Raw genomic sequence first — 19,423 nt, 5'->3', positions numbered from 1 at the left:
TTAATGTATATACAAGTAATTTATTATATTTTATATAAACTAATAAAAAATATATTTCATATTTGTTCTAAGGCTTATTTTTTGATTAAAATTAATCTCCTATACTGTAAAAATATTTTATGACTATATATAGACTAAGGAAACCCGGGCGAAGGCCGGGCAAAAGCGGGCCGAAGGCCCGCCCAAATGGGGTCTGGGGGCGAAGCCCTCAGGAATTTTTTAACCCCCCCCCCCCTTAGGAAAATTCTGGCTACGCCTCTGATCTACAAACTTTGAATCGTATCTTCTATTTGATTAATTTTGCCAAATTAAAAAAAAAAATTTATTTTGCCAGATTAAGAAAAAAAAATCTTTGCTGGGATTCGAACCTAAGTCCATCAGATTTGTAAGCGACGCTCTTATCGATTGGGCCACAGACACTTTTCCAAATTAACGATTTTTTAAATATATATTATAAATAATGAAAGTGTGACTGTCACAGTGTGACTGTCACAGTGTGACAAGGCTTTTATATATATTATAGATATTTACTTAGATTTTATAAAGAAATCTCTTTTACTTATTACGACCTTAAAAATATTTTTAGGAAGAGGCATGGTAATTAAATTTAAAAATGAGTAATATAGTTGATTAGTGATTTTGAACTCGGCTAAATTAAATTTGTTAATTTTCAAATAATAAATGATTATATTTATTTAATTAGGGTTATATAATAATTTAAATAATTAAAGTCAATTAAGCTTCACCTGTTAAAGCTAAATTAGTATTTAGTGAGTGATATTAATATTCTTTTTTTAACACAAAATTTGATTGCAAGCTGATATAGTGAAAATATAATTTATATGTATTAATCTAATCTAAGTAATAATTATTAAATATTATTCATATTATAAAAATTTAGATAGTCCATCCCAAATGGCGAAGATTTTTCCGGTTCATCTTTTGGAAGAATATAACCTAACAAATGAAATGGAATTTTGATGTCTATGGATTCAAATATTCTTAACTCATTCCTTATCATGAATATAACTATTCAAGATTAAAAAACAAATAAGAAATATATGTCTTTATTTTAATAATTTATAAATTACAAATACAATATCGGAAAGGGTAAGTTCCACTCATTCAGTTAAACTACAACGGGGTACAAGGTTTGTTGGTATCCTTGAGAAAAAAATCGGCATAATTTTATGAAGGGTGGGCCTTCATAAAATTCACGTTCGCTCATTTTGGGCAGGTCTATGACCAACGTGCTAGATAAGATAAGATAAGATAATTTCTAAATAATAAAATTAAATCTATATATTACTAGAATTATAAAATAAATCATTCAGGGGGCAATCAAAAAAATTTATTTTTAGTTCAAGAGGATATTAAGAAGCCATTAAAAAAAATTTTTTGCTTCAGGGGGCTATTTAAGTTTTTTAGGGGGCTCGAACCCCTACGCGCTCCTCCCTAGCGAAGAACTGGCCATTTTTTAAATAAATTTTATTTTAGTTTGATGCAAATTTTGTAAAAATAAAAATTATATAAAGAAGCAAAAAATTATAATCGGCATCTTTATATATATATATATTAAATTAATTAAAGTTTTTAGTCAATTATATTTTATCATCTTAAAGTAATTCATTCATTTATTTACCTAATTTCTTAATTGTTGATTAAACTTAAGTAATTCATTCGATCCTGTACTATGACTTTCAAAAGTGAAAATAAAGTAATTTTATTTTATATAAAGCTATAAAATATTTGTTTTATATAATTTGAAAAAAAAACTTTAAAAGTCTCTTCGATCCATTCCTTAACAGAATTTTAAAGTTCTCGGACTTAACTAAGTAGGAAAATCATTATATTCATACAGTGGAGGAATTTTTCATAATATTTCCAAATAATATATGAAGTGCATAGCAATGCCCTTTCGCAAATATAGCTATTTTTACATATTAATAACTTTAATTACTATTCTATTTATATGAATTATTTTAATATTATATTTAAAAATCAATTATATATATCTAAATTTATATATTCTTATAATATCTTATACTTTATATGTTACGTAAATACAATTTTGATTTAGGTTCTTCCAAAAATTTTGTCTTAAATTTAGATGGGGGTAGAGATTATATAAGCTAAATTTCAAGGATAAAATTAAAAAGGTTATATAAGCTATCACGGATATTAGTGTCTAAGATACATTTTAACTTCTCGAAAACACCTTGTAACATTTTTTTTAAGAATATCTATTTTGAATTCAAAAAGATTCATATACCATAAAAATTTTTATTACTTCATTTGATCTAATAGCATAATTTAATCTGTGTTCATAATTAATGAAGAAATCGCCTATCTAGTAATATAATACATTGTTTAAGGTTTAGATTGAAAAAAGTTGCCCATTATTTTTGTGGAATAAATAATTATTCTGAAAAATAATATCGGGATAATTTTTTATATGCTTCGACTTTATCTGTCAGAAGAAAACATTTAATGAAGATTTTGCAAATCATATTTTCCATTACTGCTAACAAGTTGTTTGCCAATACTTAATTCAAATTTAAAAAAAACATATCCAAATGGCCACACCAAATAATATAATAGAAAATAATTTTTTACGGTTAAAAAATTTGCAGATACAAATGATAACTCTCTCATAAGTATGCTTTACAATTGTGTTTGTCCAATCGACAACATACATATCTGAAATAAAAAAATTTAATCTCTACTTTATTCGTTAATCTGTTGAGTATTTTTGTACAACTTAGAGTTCTTGATTTTATGCACTTTTTAGCTTCCGTTTAAGCCTGCTGACACAAATAATTGTATAATTTAGTTAGATTCCATCATTATACGTTAAAAATGAAGATGAGATTATCACATTAGCCAATAATATTCATTACTACGAGTTTGATAATTTAATAGAATATTTGGAATATATTTAGTTTATAATCAAAGATTAATTTTTTACTTTGGCAAAATCTCAAAAATTGGCTGATATGATCCTGATCAGCGGAAAATAAAATATCAGAAATGTAATAAAATAGTAATAAAATTTCCAGCTAATATTTTATTATATAATATATGTTAAATATAAATAAAACTTTTTAAGATCATTAAAATTATTTAACCTTAAAAACAAATTTGTATTTTCTTACTTTGTTAATTTTTCTTTTTTTTACTTTGTGTTATATGTAAAAACCTTAAAATAAATTCGTTTTCTTTAACCTTAAAATAAATTCTTCCTAAATTTTGTAAAATTCTTCCTAAATTTTGTAAAATTCTTCTTTTCTTAAATTTTATAATGTAAATTAGTGATCTGCCCGGCCCGAACCCGAAATTTTTTTAAAAAGTTTTGCCGGCCCGGCCCAAACCCGAAATTTATTTTAAAAAGTTTTGCCGGCCGGCCCGGCCCCGAAATTTATTTTAAAAAAATTTACCGGCCCGGCCAGGCCCGAATTTATTTAAATATAGAAATTAATTTTTATAATTACTTAAAATAAAAGACATGTTATATAGCGAGTTTCAATAAAAAAAAATTTATTTTACATAAAAAATTCATTATAAAATTGATAAATTTAGATATATTTAATAAAATTTCCAAGGTCCGACCCGACCCGGCCCTAATTTTTTTAAAAATATTAGGCCCGGCCCGAAGCCCGTTCGGGCATGGCCGGGCCTAACTTTGCAGATCTCTAATGTAAATATCATATTATAAAAAATGTATATACAAGACAGATTTTTGTTAATAAAAAATAATAAAAAAGAAATTAAATCTATTTATCGTCGCCTTCCGTGTAGTTATCAATATATAAAAATAAATTTAAGATTTCTCAAAATTGAGATCTTATAAAATTTTATGATTATGGACATTTTTGGCGGGATTTTAAGATTTAAAATATTTAACAACACATTTGTGGTATATTTTATTTTGTTTTTTCCATCTTGACATAAATTTATTTAGCGAAACGGCGCAACCAAGAGCGATAGCAGGCCCAACAGAGCTCATAAGGCTTTATAACATTTAGAACATTAGTCATATCATTTGTGCACATTTTTTAATCTTGGAAAACATAATTTTTCTGGAACAATATTTCAGCATGTACAAGTGTAGAATATATACACTTCTGGAAAAATAAGTTCTTCAATAGTTAAAAAAATACGCCCTATAATTGATCTTGGTTTTAAGCCCTGAATTTACAAAGGCCATACCTTCGACATGTAGTTAAAAATGGATAAAGTTATTGTATGAAAACGAAGAGGATAATGAGTGATAAAATTTTGGCAATTTAATTTATATTCTTATAAATGCCAACTAGCTTAAACATTCTTATACTAAAGTAGAACGTATGTGTTTTAAAGTATTCTGAAAATGAAAAAAAACATTTAATAAGCAAGAAATGAAAGGAATAGCTATTGTTAAATTAAATATCCGATAAAAGTGACTTATTTTTTATGTATACTAATAGATAGCCCGTCAAAAATGACGAAGAATGAGAATTTAATTTGTTCTTTTACGATACGATAGATGTTACCTTTTATTTAAAAATCATATCCATTTTTTATTATTTTTACCGCCCCCCCCCTATTCAGGTCAAGTCCAACCCATGACCAAGAGTGAACGCTATTTTTTGAGTCAAAATATATTTAAATTAGCTTTTACCCCATATCAAAATTCTTTGTTATATTACTGATTACCTATGGCTAATATTTAATATTAAAAAAATCCCAAGTCAGGTCCAACAATAATTTAAAGAAAATTTCCTCAAGCCCGGTCAAAGACCTTAATAATTTTTACAGTTAGTTCAGAATTAAAATAAACTTTTAAAAAATCATAATGCTTATAAAATAGCAACTAGAATCAGTAAGGTCATTGGTTTTTTGATCAGGCCCTGCCCAGGCCTGCTAAAAAAATTTTTTAGGCCAATGTCTGGCCCATATTATATATTAAAAAATTTCCAAACGTCCGAGACCTTAATTATTTTTAAAAAAATTTCCCAAGCCCAGTCCAAACCATAATAATTTTGAAAATTTTTCCTCAATCCTGGTCCAACCCATAATAATTTTAAAAAAATTTTCCCAAGCCCGGTGATAGTTAAATTTCTAATTAATTTATTATCAAATGAAGGATAAATCTGGGACTTACCAGTTAGTCTACGGCTTAACTCCTTGTATTACAAAAAAAACACGTGAATATGTAATAAGGAAGACTGGTAAAGCCCCGGCAAACCACTTATTAGAGAATCATGAAAAAATCAGGTCTGTCCTAATATTTTTATAAAAATAACAAATCTTACCTCGTTTTATTAGAGATAACCCTAGAAAATTAAGTTATGGATAAAATATGGATTGAAATTGCGTCCACTGCAACAATTTTAACAAAATTGATTTTTTTTATAATGTTGAATGATTAATGTTTGCATCATTATTTGTTATCCATGAAATAAAAATAATGATTCTTATACTTTTTGTAATGTGATCAAATTAAAATTATATCTAGAAAATAAATTGTTGCTTATTACATTGGATTATTGTTGTTTTTCTGATAAATTTAGTGTATGCCTTGCTTTCCGAAATTATTTATCAAAGAATTTGATAAGGGATATATTTTTATGTTAAGTAACAAAAAATTCTAACTATTTAAATTATAAAAATGACATTCAATATTAATGAAACTTAATTGTAATTTATTTATATATTTTATAAGAAATTTGTTTTTCTTGTCAATTCATATAAATTTAGGCTAATTTTTTTAAAAAATGATGAGGATTAATTATTATTTTGTCTATCTGTTAAAATTTAAAGCAAATCCTTTTTAACATTTTAATTTTTGATGAAAAAGGCGACAAACTATCTAGGTGTTGTCTGGAGTCTGATGAGGAAATAATTCATGCATAATTTCATCCCATTTAGGGTTGCAGGTGAAAAATGATTAATGACGGCTTACCAAAGCAGCACAATAGCCATTGCATCCCGATAAAGCTGATGCATATGCTTTGAGCCACTGGTAAGAGAAGAACGCAAAATGATTCTTCTGCCAAAGTGTCAGCATTGGTATCCCCCTCTAAAATAGCGAGCGACATTGTTAACTCAACTTTAAAATGGTCGTATTTATGCTCGCATATATTACCAAAGGTTAGGTATTAATATGAGACTGCTACAATTTCACGACACAAATGAATCTCTTATCAATAATAATTACTCAAATTTGGTAAAGGCTATGAGACATTTGATGGCCCCGGGGATAAAAGAAAAATTCCTGAAGATTGTTTTATAGCTCCAATTCGAGGATCATTGCTTTTGTTTGCGATATAGACAAATACAATACTTCCTTTAACCGTACATCATTTGCTCAAAACGCCATCCTGACCTCTAAAAACTTAAATGCCGATTCCATAAATATTCAATTGATTAACAAAATTCCTGGGGATTTAATTATATATATAAGTGCTAATGACGATGAAGAAGCGACATTTTATCCCACTGAATTTTTAAACTCTTTAAATATATCAGGATTACCACCTCACAAACTTTCACTCAAAGTCGGGGTACCTATAATTTTAATGCGTAATTTAAACTCTGCTTCTGATTTGAGCAATGAGACTAATTATAACCTCTATTTAACCAAATATAATTGAGGCGGAATTTGTTTCTGGTAGCATTCTCAGAACTAAAGTTTTCATTCGTAGAATAAGTTTAATTCCAACTGATTCAGGCTCCCTTTGAGTGCCGCCAATTTTCCATGAGGCCTGATTTTGTCATGACAATAAGCAAAGTTGGCATCTATTTACCTCATTCTGTTTTTTTCACAAGGGCAGATATAAGTGGCTATGACTTGAGTTTGCTCTCCTCATAGTGTTGTTAAACGACTCGATTTGAACCGATTTTTAAAAACGGTTAACTCAATATATCATTCGGAAGAATATTACACAAGCCTAAATATTTTGCCCATAAATGGCACAAAGGTTTGGACATCTAATAGCGAAATCTCAAGGCATAGTCAATATTTTTCTGGTTAAATTATGGAGTTAGCAGTTTTTAAAAATCGTCTCAAATCGAGCCGTTTAAGAACACTACTCCTCATAAACTAAAGAATAATACCGCTATTACAGATGAGGTAGGATTATTGCCCTAACGTATATGAAACCTTGGAGTAGATTTTAGGTTTAAAGATATGTTAGGAAAGTCATTAGTGATCATAGAAGCTACTCTCATAAATTGAAAAGCAAAGGGGTCGTAGCTATGAATAATTTCCTGCAATTCTCGATCTAAAAAAGGAACCTGATTATGACAATTTTGTATTTCATTTTTACTATCATTATATATTTGGGCAAATTTAGGTGTGTCCCTTAAAGTTGGTAGGAGGGAACCAATGCGCTGGTAATGTCAATTAATTTGAAAGGTATTACCGGAGCGAGAATTGGATAAAGTATTATTTATATTAACTCCTAGTGAAGTGAATGATAGTGCAGAATTAAATCAATGCTCCCCGGTAACGTATTAAATTTGGAGAAGAGGAAAATATAGATAAAAATTTCTCATTCATGCAAGTTAAAAATTGAATTTTTTTATTTGAGCTTTTCTATAATTTTTCACCATTCGACATTTTAGCATTGCAGAAGGCGCATATTTCTGTCATGTTTCCGATATCTAACATAGGTTGGTGGTCATCAAATATATGTCGAAATATGCATGATAGAAGTGGAATAGGGATTGTGGCAGTAATGATAGAATTATCATTTGTAAACAACTGGGTGAATATAAAATAAACGTATAGATATAAAACCTTAATATCAGGCGCAGCTTCTTATTATCCTGGATACTAGTAACTCTAGAATGGGTCTTTGTTGATTCGCCATTTTTTTCAAGAGAAAGAAAATGGAAAGGCAAGAAGGGAAAAAAAAGAAGGGAAAAAAGGAGATGGAGTGAGAAAAAAAGGAAAGGAAATGGGATAATGGAAAGTGAAATAAAAAATAGAGAAAAAGAAAAAGTGAAAGATAAAAAAGGAAGTGAAAAGAAAAATGAAAAGGGAAAAGGAAAGAAAAAGTGGATAAAAAAGTGAAAGAAAAATGAAAAGAAAAACAGAAAGGAAAGAGGAAATGAAAGAAAAAGGAAGGTAATGAAAAAGAAAAGGTAAAATATGAAATGAAAAAGGGAAAGAAAAAGAAAAAGGGGGGAGAAGGGAAAAAAGGAAATGGGGTGAGAAAAAAGGGAAAGGAAACGGGAGTGAAATAAAAAACAGAGAAAAGGTAAAAGTGAAAGAAAAATGGAAAGAAAAAGGATAAGAAAAAGGATAAGAAAAAGGAAAAGAAAGAGCAAGGAAAAGAAAAAGCAAGGAAAAGAAAAAGCAAGGAAAAGAAAAAGCAAGGGGAAAAAAGGGGAAGGAGGAAAAAAAATGTAAAGGGGGGAAAAAGATAAAGGAAAAAAAGAAAGGGAAAGGAAAATGAGAAGAAAAAGAAAATGGGGAAGGAGCCGAAAGAGGAAAAGGTAAAGAGAAAGAAAATGAAAAGGCAATAGAAAGAGAAAGAAAAAGTAAAGGAAAATGGAAAGAAAAAGGGAAAAGGAAAGAAAAGGGGAGAAAGAAAGAAAGGGGAAAGCAAAAGGTTAAGGGAAAGAAAAAGGGAATAATGAAAGAAGGGGGGGGGGGTAGGATTGTTAAAAATTTTGATTTGGATCAATTTTAAAAAACCCAATTATTTTAGCCAAATTAATATGTAAGACTAAAGATTTTGCTTTGTCTAAAATATTAAGGGGGTCGTTTTTGTAAATAGACCAAAATCAGCATCTTAATAACCCTATAAAAATTGAAAGGTAAAGAAAAAAAGGGAGAAAAGGAAAGTGAAAGGGAAAAGAAAAGAGGAAGAAAAGGCAAAGAATGAATAGAACTTATTATTATTATTATTGAAATAAAACCTGTATAAAAGTCAGCTAGTATTAATACCCTTTAGAGAGCATATCCAGTCCACTGTTTGGAAATTTAAACCTATTGTCTAGTATAACTATCATGTGAGATCGAGGTCTAAATGGATAATAAATGTTTAAATAAATATTGTGTTCATATAAATATATATTATCAATAAAATATAAATAATAGTAATACAAATAAATTATTTTTTAACTATATTTAAAAGAGCAGTTTTTATATATGTATTATTTTTATTTTTTGATATCAAAATAGATATATATAATTTGTTTCAATATTATATAATTTACTAGCACACTAATTTAGAATAGAATGATTTGAATAAATAAATAATAAAAATAAATAAATACGTAGCGATGACATGACATGACATCACGATGACGTAGTGATGATATCGGAAAATTTGAGTGTACATTATTACATTGATTTTGTTATCTAAAGCAAATTATTCGTTATTCGATAAGTATTTTAATTTTACGAATATAAATAAGGGAAAAAAATATCATCTGTCGAATGACTTATTATCTATTATTCTTTGTATAATTTAACATTTACAAGTATTAATAGAAATAATTTCCAAATATTCAAAACTATTCGTAAATATTCAAAACTATTCATAAATATTCAAAACTATTCGTAAATATTCAAAATTATTTGTAAATATTATTGTTGTAAAGTAACATCAAAAGTAACGTCGTTATTAACGGCCTTACCTTTTTTAAAGAAAAGGAATGCCATAAGTTACCTTCTTCTAGAGGTAACGAGTAACGGTAACGCGTTTTTTTGAGTGCGGGGCCCCCTAGCGCAAAAGCGCCAGAGGACCCCGTGACCACGCCGGGCCATCTTTTATTTTATTATTATTATAATAACAAGGTAATACTTTTATTTTTTCCTTAATAAATATGGAAAAAAATATTTGTTTTATAAAATTATTTTTATTTAAAATTTATAAATAATTTAAGCCGAGTTTTTAAGTGAGATCAAATGATAACAAGTCGTTCATATATATTTTAAGGTTAGTGTTAATTAAAAAATATAATATATTAATCATATGTTCATTATAAACCTTGATCTTTACTGGCCAAATTGATATCTGGGTTAAGTCATATTGTATGATGAGTATTTATAAATTTATCAATCAGTGTTACCAGTCAAGTTATAAGCTAAACAAAAATAATAACGTTATTCATTAAGCTGTCTTTATCGAATTTTGAATGATGATTCAAAAATAAATTATGTCTAAGTGAAAAAAGGGAAAAAATATATCTAATTCATAGTTAAAGTCACTTTGTTTCAAGTCTTAGTCCGGTTGAGGGGATTGGAAGGGTAAAATATTTATAACATAAAATTATCACATAGGTATTATATGAAAGCTAATAAAAGAAGGTGTTTACATTGTTACTATATTTAAGTAATGGCTAAATTTCGGGTAATTCAGCTCAATCTCCAGATGCCTGCCGGTGAAAATCCATTAACATTAAGGAGTAATAATTTATATTAGCTTCTTCTAAATTTGAGCTGCTATCTTTTTAAGAAAAATTCCGAGGCCAAGGTGATAGTTTTAGACAAAAAACAGCCGATTTTGTAGTCGGCTAAAAATTTGTTTAACGGTTAAAAATATAATAAGTACCCGACTAACTCATCTCTGCAAGCCAAATTTTTATAAATATACCCGGATCTGGAAGGACCTAAAAAAATTTTTTTCAATACTCGGGCCAGGCCTGAAATTTTTTTTTTTAAAAAACCCTGGTTGGGCCGTATATTTTAAAACCCAATAATTTAAATTGCTATTATCAGTTATAAAAAAATGAATGTGATATATTTTTAAAAAATCTGGGCCGGGCAGAATAATATTTTTTAAAAAAAAATCTGAGCCGGGCAGTGCAAATGGTATCTTTACAGGTCTCTGGTTTGTAGGGTAAATCTGGTGGAGAAAACATAATATCTCGGCATGAATATCAAAATAAAAATATCTTTCAATTGTTTTGTTAATAATCTCCATCACTATAAATGAGAGACCTGCAGAGATACCATTTGCACTGCCCAGCCGGGATATTTTTAAAATTATTACAATTATTTTTAATTTTTATAGCTAATAATCACGATTTAAAATATTTGGTTGTAAAAGATACTGCCCGGTCCGTATATCCTTTAAAAAAAATTTTTAGGCCCGGCCTGGCCCGGGTATATTTAAAAAAATAAAATACAACTGGATTTAGGGCCGGGCCTACAGGTCTCTGCTACAAACATGATGAGGATCAAATTTTAAAAGCATTTTTAAAATATATATCTTCGCAGAAAGGGGGTGAGGGGCTAATGAAAACCTCTTTAAACATTTTAAACATGGGCATCAAGTAACAGATTTATGAAGTAATTGTTAAAAATTGCTCTAGGTGGGTTATAATACATTTTGATATAGGTTTTATTAAAATTTAAATTATTTAAAAAATAATAAAAATAGCTAGTAAAAATAAATAAATAATTAACTTACTAATATTTAAAAATTGACAATTTTGATAAATTATAACCATTAAAAAGGTATTGCTTTTTAAAAATCGTCTGACTGGTGTCATTCCCTGTCTTATAAATAATAAATAGTTTTGCCATCTTAGCCTTTAGAATTTATTTTTTCAGCCTGGATAAAGATGCCTCAAGACATATTACAGATGTCTTTACCAAAATATTTTTAAATTCCGCATAAAACTTTAAAAAAAATGGTAAGATAAAAATAAAGAAATTCATAATCATTCGGAAAATCCAATCGTATTGGAGACCAAAAAAATAATTAATTCAATAAGAATGAAGCTTTGAATAATACTATGGAAACTCCAAACTTTATCTTGGCAAAACACGTATCCCAATTAAGTGATTCAATTTCAATGGCACTACCTTATCTCATGCAGCGTATAATACACCGAACACGGAGTTCAAATAGTTTATCACCTCCTAATACTATCAATCTTTTCAAGTTAAAACCCCGAATGAATATTCTATCACTAATAAGTATGAGGATTTTATACTGTGATATTCGTGAAACAATGAAGAATTTTATTATATCAATATCATTAATTTTATCAGTGTATATATCTTTCACTAAATAATTTTAATAATATAAATAAATAACACTTTATCATATAACCCATTAAATTACTGTTAATTTATATTTAATTGATTTTATTACACATAAAAAACAATTAAACCGTTTACCTAGCGTCCCTATATCGGTACTTCTTTATTTCCTTGATCTGGAATTTATTTTTTTATACTTATTTTCAAAAAAACCCTTAGGCCGTGTCATAAGTCGGCTTGATTTGGATACTTAATTGCTTTTTAGTATAGGCTAAAAAGTACTTGATCGAAGACACCCTATTTTGGTTTATTTTAAGTATTTGATAGCATTCCTATTTTTCGTATCCTATTCCCGTTTTTTTGTTTTTTGATTCTTTCTTTTTTATCTATTTTCTTCTGTTTTTTTCGTTTTTTTAAAAAAAAATTCGGCCTTTTTAGCCGACTTTGAAGTATCGGTGATATAGCCTAAAAAGCAAAAGAAAAAATTTAAAAAAGAAAAGTAAGAAAAACAAAAAAACGAGATTAAATACGAAAAACAGCAATGGCACCAAATACTTAAAATAAACCAAAATAGGGTGTCCACGATCAAATACTTTTTAGCCTATTCTAAAAAGCAATTAAGTATCCAAATTAAGCCGTCTCAGGAAATGGCCTTATTCATTTTAATTTTATTTTAATAGAAAAAATGAGTAAAAGTGCTAACAAATTGAGAGAAGCGTTTAGCGTTGTTTTACTTAAATACGCTGTTAATTAAGTTGAACTGGTATTTATTTTAAAAAATGAGGAAAAACAAAATATTTCTTGCTTACTTCGGCTGAAAGGAAGTCAGACTATATGATAAAATAGTTTGTTTTCATATTCATTTGCGTTAAAATTTAATCATTCATGGTCATACAGTAAAACACCGGAAACACGAACAAGTATAAAATCAATTATATTTTAAAATTTATTACTATATTATTAATTATTTATAAAGTATAAATCTTATAATTATTTATATAATATTTATATAGCTACTATAAGAGAATAAAGATGTAAAGAGGATTGTAGAGATGAAGGATAACAGGAAGTTATAATATCAGACAACCATATATGAATTACATGGAGAAAGAGTTATATTAATGAAATATATAAAATCATAAAAAACTAAAACAATTATAAACTGGAGATCAAATGATTTATTTTCATAATTTTCCTAATACTCTCCTTCTTCATAAACAATTATAAATTTATCTAATCCAATAGAATATTTTGAATTTTTTTGATTAATTATTACTATGCAGTTATTTTTATTTATTAAAATATGGAAAGAAGACAAAGGGGATTCAAAATCTTTAAATGAATTATAGAGTTACTATTATATCAGAAAGTTATATCGATGCATTATGTAAAAATAATTGGGATGCATATAAAAAATGTGGTGTTACCTGTGCGGCGAAGCCTCAATTATCAGCGTTCAGTGGAGGGCCGATTTCGCCGCCGCCTAATAAATTAGCGACGGCCGCGGCGAGCTATTTATTATAAAAATTTAAATGAATTTAAATAAATTTAATTTATTTTTTTTATAATTTATTTGGGCACTCTTAGTTCTAACATTGTAAATATAATTTAATTCATTTCTTAAATAATTTTTTGTCTCATTCCTATTTAAATGTCTCATTCTCAGAAATAGATTAAGGAATTACATTTTTACTCAGATCACAATAAACAGCGCATTAGTAATATTCTATTGATTTTTATTAAAATAATAATTTAGAATACAAGCAAAATATAAAATAAGAAATATAATAAATTAGAAATCAGATTTAGTAAAATTATAATTGTCATGAATAAATAGTATTTTATCGAGATACGTGGGACATAAAGAAATCTTTTTTACATTGAATATTAATCCAGCAAGGAAAAAATTATTCATTTAGGTATACTGGGTGCAGATATGCAAAGAACTTTAGTTAAATTAGCAAGCCTAGGAAGTTCCAGTTGATTTTCCCCCCAAAAAGTTACATTATCTTCTGGTATACTATATTGGCTGGGCAAAATATGGCATTCTTGCTCTATATTGCTAATTTTGTCATAATCGTTGCCTAGAACGGAATGTTTCCGAGCTATTTTACCTATATATGAATTGAATGTCAGAGACCTGCAGGCCCAACTCTAAACCCAGCCCGGGTACACGGGCCGGGCCGTATTTTAATTTTTTTTAATACCCGGGCTTGGCCTAAAAAATTTTTAAAATTTTTGTTTAAAAATGTACCCGGGCCGGATTTGACAGAGCTAAAATATTCTAGAACCAGGGCAAGGAACTTTAATGGATGCCTCTAGAGAGGGCTGGCAAGTAGGTCAATTGACCAAAAAAGTATTTGATCTCTCAAATACAGTCAAATACTTTAAAATGTTATTGGTGAATAAATATATTGATTTAATTAACTAATATGTATTTAAAGCATGTTTATCAATCTAATTAGGCTACAATTTATTTTAAAATATATTTGTCATCAAGGCATTGATTTAATTATAATTTTATATTAAAACATAAGATTTTCATATTAAAATATAAAAATAAAAGAATTTTCCTCATTATTAATTTGATTGGATCTCAATATATAAATCAGAGATGCAAAGGTACCATTTGCACAGCCCAGCCCGGCCCTGATTTTATATTTTCAGGCCCGGTCCGGCTTTTTAAAAAAAAAATTCGGATTTTTTAAAAATATATTATATTTATTTATGATTTTTATAGCTAATAATGGCGATTTCAAATATTTGGTTTTAAAATTTTTCAAAAAAAAAATTCGGGTATATATAAAAAAATTAAAATACGGCCCTGCCTGGGTACCCGAGCCGGGCATAGGGCCGGGCCTGCAGGTTTCTGATAAATAAATATAATAATTTTCCTCATGGTTTGAGAAAATTGCTAATTGTCAATTTATATTACATTATGTATAATTATCCAAACAAGATGGGCATCGTCAATGAAATGTAAGGAGCAAATATAAAACTAGAAGAAAGCTCTGAAAGCAGCTGTTGAAGAATTTGAATATTTGTCCGAAGGAATGCCAAATATATTATAAGAAGAAAAATTTTGTAAACCTTCCAATTAATGAAGGGGAAAGTAATGTAGGTATATATTGTAATATACTATATATACATTATGAATTATTATATTCGTCAATTAGATATGGTTATAATGATTATATATAAATTTATGTATATATTATTGGGTGAAGGTTAACAAAACCTAATACCTATAGCATGTAATAAATGTCAGCATTAAAAAGCCCTTTATCAAGATGTAGAAGTCCGCAAATACATATGCTCAATAGTAGTTTATTCACAAAATGAAGAGATTATAAAAGTTCTTCAAGAACATGGGGGATCGGAAAAGTATTATAAATTATAGACTTTACGATTCTTGAGGATCTTGTCAATATTCTTGGAAATTTTTAAAGAGCTATTGTTGAGTTACAGTCGGACTCTTGCACTTTTTTTAAAGTGGTAATTTCATATTATGAACTTCTTGAAGTTTGTAATACCTATCAAAGCGATAAAAGAGAGATAAAATTGATTCCACTTAATATAAAGCATTTTTTAATTGAAAAATTTGTTTATCGCAAGATAACGGAAAACTATATAAAAGACTATATTAAATTACAAGAGGCTCAGGAAGTTAATGAATTACCACCGATCAGTCGAATTACGAATGTTTTTAAACAAACTCAATTGTTCGACAAATGAGGCCTGGTAATTCTGATAATGTTAATACCCGATGATGAATTTAATAATTACCTAAAAAAATAGATCAAGCATTTAAGGTGGATAATTTGTTAGAGGGGTTGCGGCTCATCAAAGCCAATTTTCAATTTTGGCGAAATTAGCAAAACGGGTATTGTCAATTCCTACTTCAACTGTGGTGGAATTTTTCCACAACTGGGAGAATTCTTGATAAAGAAGAAGTAATCTTCAACCTGAAAAGGTAGACATGCTTCTCTTTCTTCATGATAATTTGTAAATTTTTTATATCTTTCTTGAGTATAGTGTTTCGTCATTCCTGTTGGTTTTTTACTTTGCAAACTAATATTTATTGCATTTGTTATTTTCCAACATTTTTCATTATTTCTTTTTTACCATATAATATAATACAATTATTTTCTTTTGTTAAATTTATATCATAAAATAATTATATATTGTACAAATAGATTATATTCTCAAAATACTATTTACTACATACATGCATTTTTTGAAATAGATATTTATTTTTATTTTAGGTAACTCACTGTAACTCGAAGAAATTTTTAAAATTATTATTTTTTTTAAATATTTTTTATTTATTTATTTTTTTAATATTTTTGCAGCATAAAAATTGACATTTCTTGTCCTCCGACCATTAAATTGAAGCGAAGCTAGAGGGTTAGTGGAATCTTATTGTTGCATCAGCCATTTATCTATCCATGAATCCGCCAATGGATTTTCTCAACGATTGATTGACCTGGATCATAGCATATGAAGTGCGAATAAAATACAAGTTCATCATTGAAAGCGAATTAACTATAAAAATTCTATTCCACTATATTCAAAACACAAAAACTTTACACTAATTATTTTATTTTACTCCTTTATTTATTTATATACCTTATATTTCTAGCCCATAAAAATTTAACTAATGATTTACCTGTATCATAGCATATGGAGTTCGAATGTAATGCGTGCTCATCATTAAAACAAATTAACTATAAAATTATAATCTACTATAATTTTTTAAATAAAAATTTTCCAAACACCTAATTATTTTATTTTACTCCTTCATATATCTTTTTATTTCTATCCTCTTTTCATTTAAAAAAAAGAATTATGCAACCATTAATCACAACTTCCACACATAAATTTAATTCTAAACCCAATTAATGTTTAACCTATTTACTGATTTCTTTTTCAAAAAAAAATTAACCTCGATTCCAAAAATACTTCTTACTTATTCACTGTTGAACAGGGACGGACTGGCCAGTAAGCTTAGTAGTAAATCTCCCACGGGGCCGAGATTTTACAAATTTGGGGGCCTCTCCTTAGTAAATTACAAATTTGGGGGCCTCCTTAGTAAAGAAAAAAAGAATTTTTTTTAAATTAAATTGGCATAAAATCTAAATATGTTTTAATACAAATTTTTTTTTAAATATTAGAAATTTAAATAATAATTTAATTATCTGGTGGAATTATAAGCACTATAAAAAAATATTCATTCATTTTATTTAAAGTTTAAGTTTATATACACATTATTATTAAATGAATCTAAATGAAAATAATAACAACACAAGTAAAACCAAACCCCATAAAAATAATTTATGATTTTTTCATATTTTATTTATTTATCTTAAGTTAAAATGAATTTAACTATTTTAACTCAGAAAGAAGTATAAGTATTAAGAAAATTTATGCCCCCCCCCTATTTCCCAACTAAAATACATATTTATTTCACAATCATAATTCAATGTAAATGTTTAAGGATTTTAGAATGGAATCTTTACCTAAAATTAATGATTATCAATGATCCTATCATTCAAATAACATCAACATTTTATCTGTCATAGATCATTAAATATAAAGGAAAAACATATAGATAACCTTGATAGCTATTTTATTAAATATAAATTTTAAATTAAAATCTATATTCTTTATATTATCATATATAAAAATATATAATAAAAAAAAGAAAATACTAAATTGGAGGAGAAAATATTCATGATAAATCTTGTAAAGAACTTAAGATAGCTGGTGAAAATCCAAAACAGCAAAAGTTGTCTTTTTCAATATAACAACTACAAATTTATCAAAAACATCTTCATTTCTTGAAACTTCTTTAGACTCTCCTTTATGCTCCAAAAGGAAATAATACAAAGTTGCCTGACATTGTAATTCGTACCATAAAAAGTCCACATAAATCACATATAAAAAAAAATCATCCATTTTTATGTTTATTACAAGTATTTTCACCCATTATAAATTTTGGCTCATGTTCTAATATAACATCTGATTTTTCTCATGCTCTAACCATAAATTTAAAGAAATTAGCATATTTAACATGCTCAGAGACTCTAGATTCTTCTTTACTTTTACATGATAATACAATTTTATCAAATATTCTAATATCATTTCCTTCAAATGATAATAGCATACCTATTCTATCCCTAACTTTAAAGAAACTTCATCTTTATCTGCATTACAAATACCTACATCCATAAATTCTAATCGAATATCTGGCTTTTCATGCACAGAAGCAGCAAATTTAAAGAAAAAGATCTCACCTATTAAGTCAAATTTATTTCATTTAAATTTAAATTCAAATGCAACAATTCCACAAAAACTTGCCTTTTTACAGAAATATCCAATCCGTGGACCTGAGACTAAATACATCGCGTTTGTATTATAGAGTAGCTATGGAAGATAAAGTACCACGAAATTGGCTTTCAGTTGCTATAATTAATCATAAAATTAAAGCTATTTACTGCTCAATTTGTATAGCTTTTGCTAAATTTATTTTCAAAAGAATGCACCAATTTTAAAATATATATTCTGCTGTTGAAATTCATGAAAATTCAACTGTTCATATCCAAGCAGTGGAATACCAGTGATAACAGAATACAAGATAATAATAAACTTATAGTTGGAAAATCAAAGCAGATTTCAAGTAAAACTCGTATAATAAAACATATATTTGAAATTATAAAGCTATTAGGGTGTCAATATGCCACACTGAGGTTCTGATTTAATGAAACCTTATCAAATTTTGAAGATATAAGTTTAAATCATGGAAATTTCCTAGAACTGATACGTCACCTAATTATGATATAATCCTGAATGATCATTTAATTAGAGCCATTCAAAGAAGCAAACATAGGAAGGAAAAACTTAAACTCTCAGGCAAGTTGCATTCCAAAGGAATAGGTTCCTTAATTAACTTATTATCCAAAACGACCGTTAGCAAATTTATTGATGCAATTCTATACACGCTTAGAAAGCGAATTAAGGAACAATTAGGTATTAAAAGATTCAGCATAGAGATGAACAGCACTCCGGATATAAGCATCAGTGGCCCCTACCAATAGAAGGGGTCAGAAGCAACTGCTTCTAAAAATTTGAGTGGGGGGGGGGGTACTTAAAATTTTTTTTTTTTTTAAATTTAATTCTATTATTGTTTTATTACACCTATCCATAACGTGGTAATTTCTGGTTTATGATGTCGAACTCGACCTCGGGATACCCTTAATTATTAAATTAAATAATAAGGGAGGGGGGTCTTATTATTATATTTTAATAATCAAATTCAATTGGCAAAAGATTGCCTGATTAATTTGAGATGTACAATTTAAATTATTGTCTTTTTATTTTTTAATCCTAATAGATAATAACACTGAATTTTAAGATGTTTTTTCAACACAAGAT

The 19,423-nt window shown here is 27.6% G+C and overlaps 1 protein-coding gene across 1 annotated transcript; it reads left to right on the top strand.

The window, feature by feature from the left end:
• The first annotated feature begins 5,119 nt into the window (after window positions 1–5,119).
• Window positions 5,120–15,017, top strand: LOC135924031 (uncharacterized). The gene is made up of 5 exons (XM_065459079.1): window positions 5,120–5,256; window positions 6,275–6,545; window positions 8,240–8,394; window positions 8,548–8,600; window positions 14,977–15,017. Exons 1-5 carry the CDS (start codon window positions 5,120–5,122, stop codon window positions 15,015–15,017), a joined length of 657 nt encoding a protein of 218 aa, XP_065315151.1.
• Window positions 15,018–19,423: the final 4,406 nt, after the last annotated feature.

Source organism: Gordionus sp. m RMFG-2023, chromosome 1 (genome assembly GCF_954871325.1).
Source record: "Gordionus sp. m RMFG-2023 chromosome 1, tfGorSpeb1-WG-v2, whole genome shotgun sequence".
NCBI lineage: Eukaryota > Metazoa > Nematomorpha > Gordioida > Chordodea > Parachordodidae > Gordionus > Gordionus sp. m RMFG-2023.
The sequence above is the reverse complement of the archived record's forward strand: the minus strand, read 5'-3'. Positions and strand labels throughout refer to the sequence as shown.

Bases quoted from the DNA above. Each gene is read 5' to 3' on its own strand.
- LOC135924031 (XM_065459079.1), top strand. From the start codon at position 5,120: ATGAAGGATAAATCTGGGACTTACCAGTTAGTCTACGGCTTAACTCCT. The intron at 6,546-8,239 runs GTACCTATAATT...AATAAAAAACAG, and splicing joins AACTTTCACTCAAAGTCGGG to AGAAAAGGTAAAAGTGAAAG. The intron at 8,601-14,976 runs GTTAAGGGAAAG...AAATGTAAGGAG, and splicing joins AAGAAAGGGGAAAGCAAAAG to CAAATATAAAACTAGAAGAA.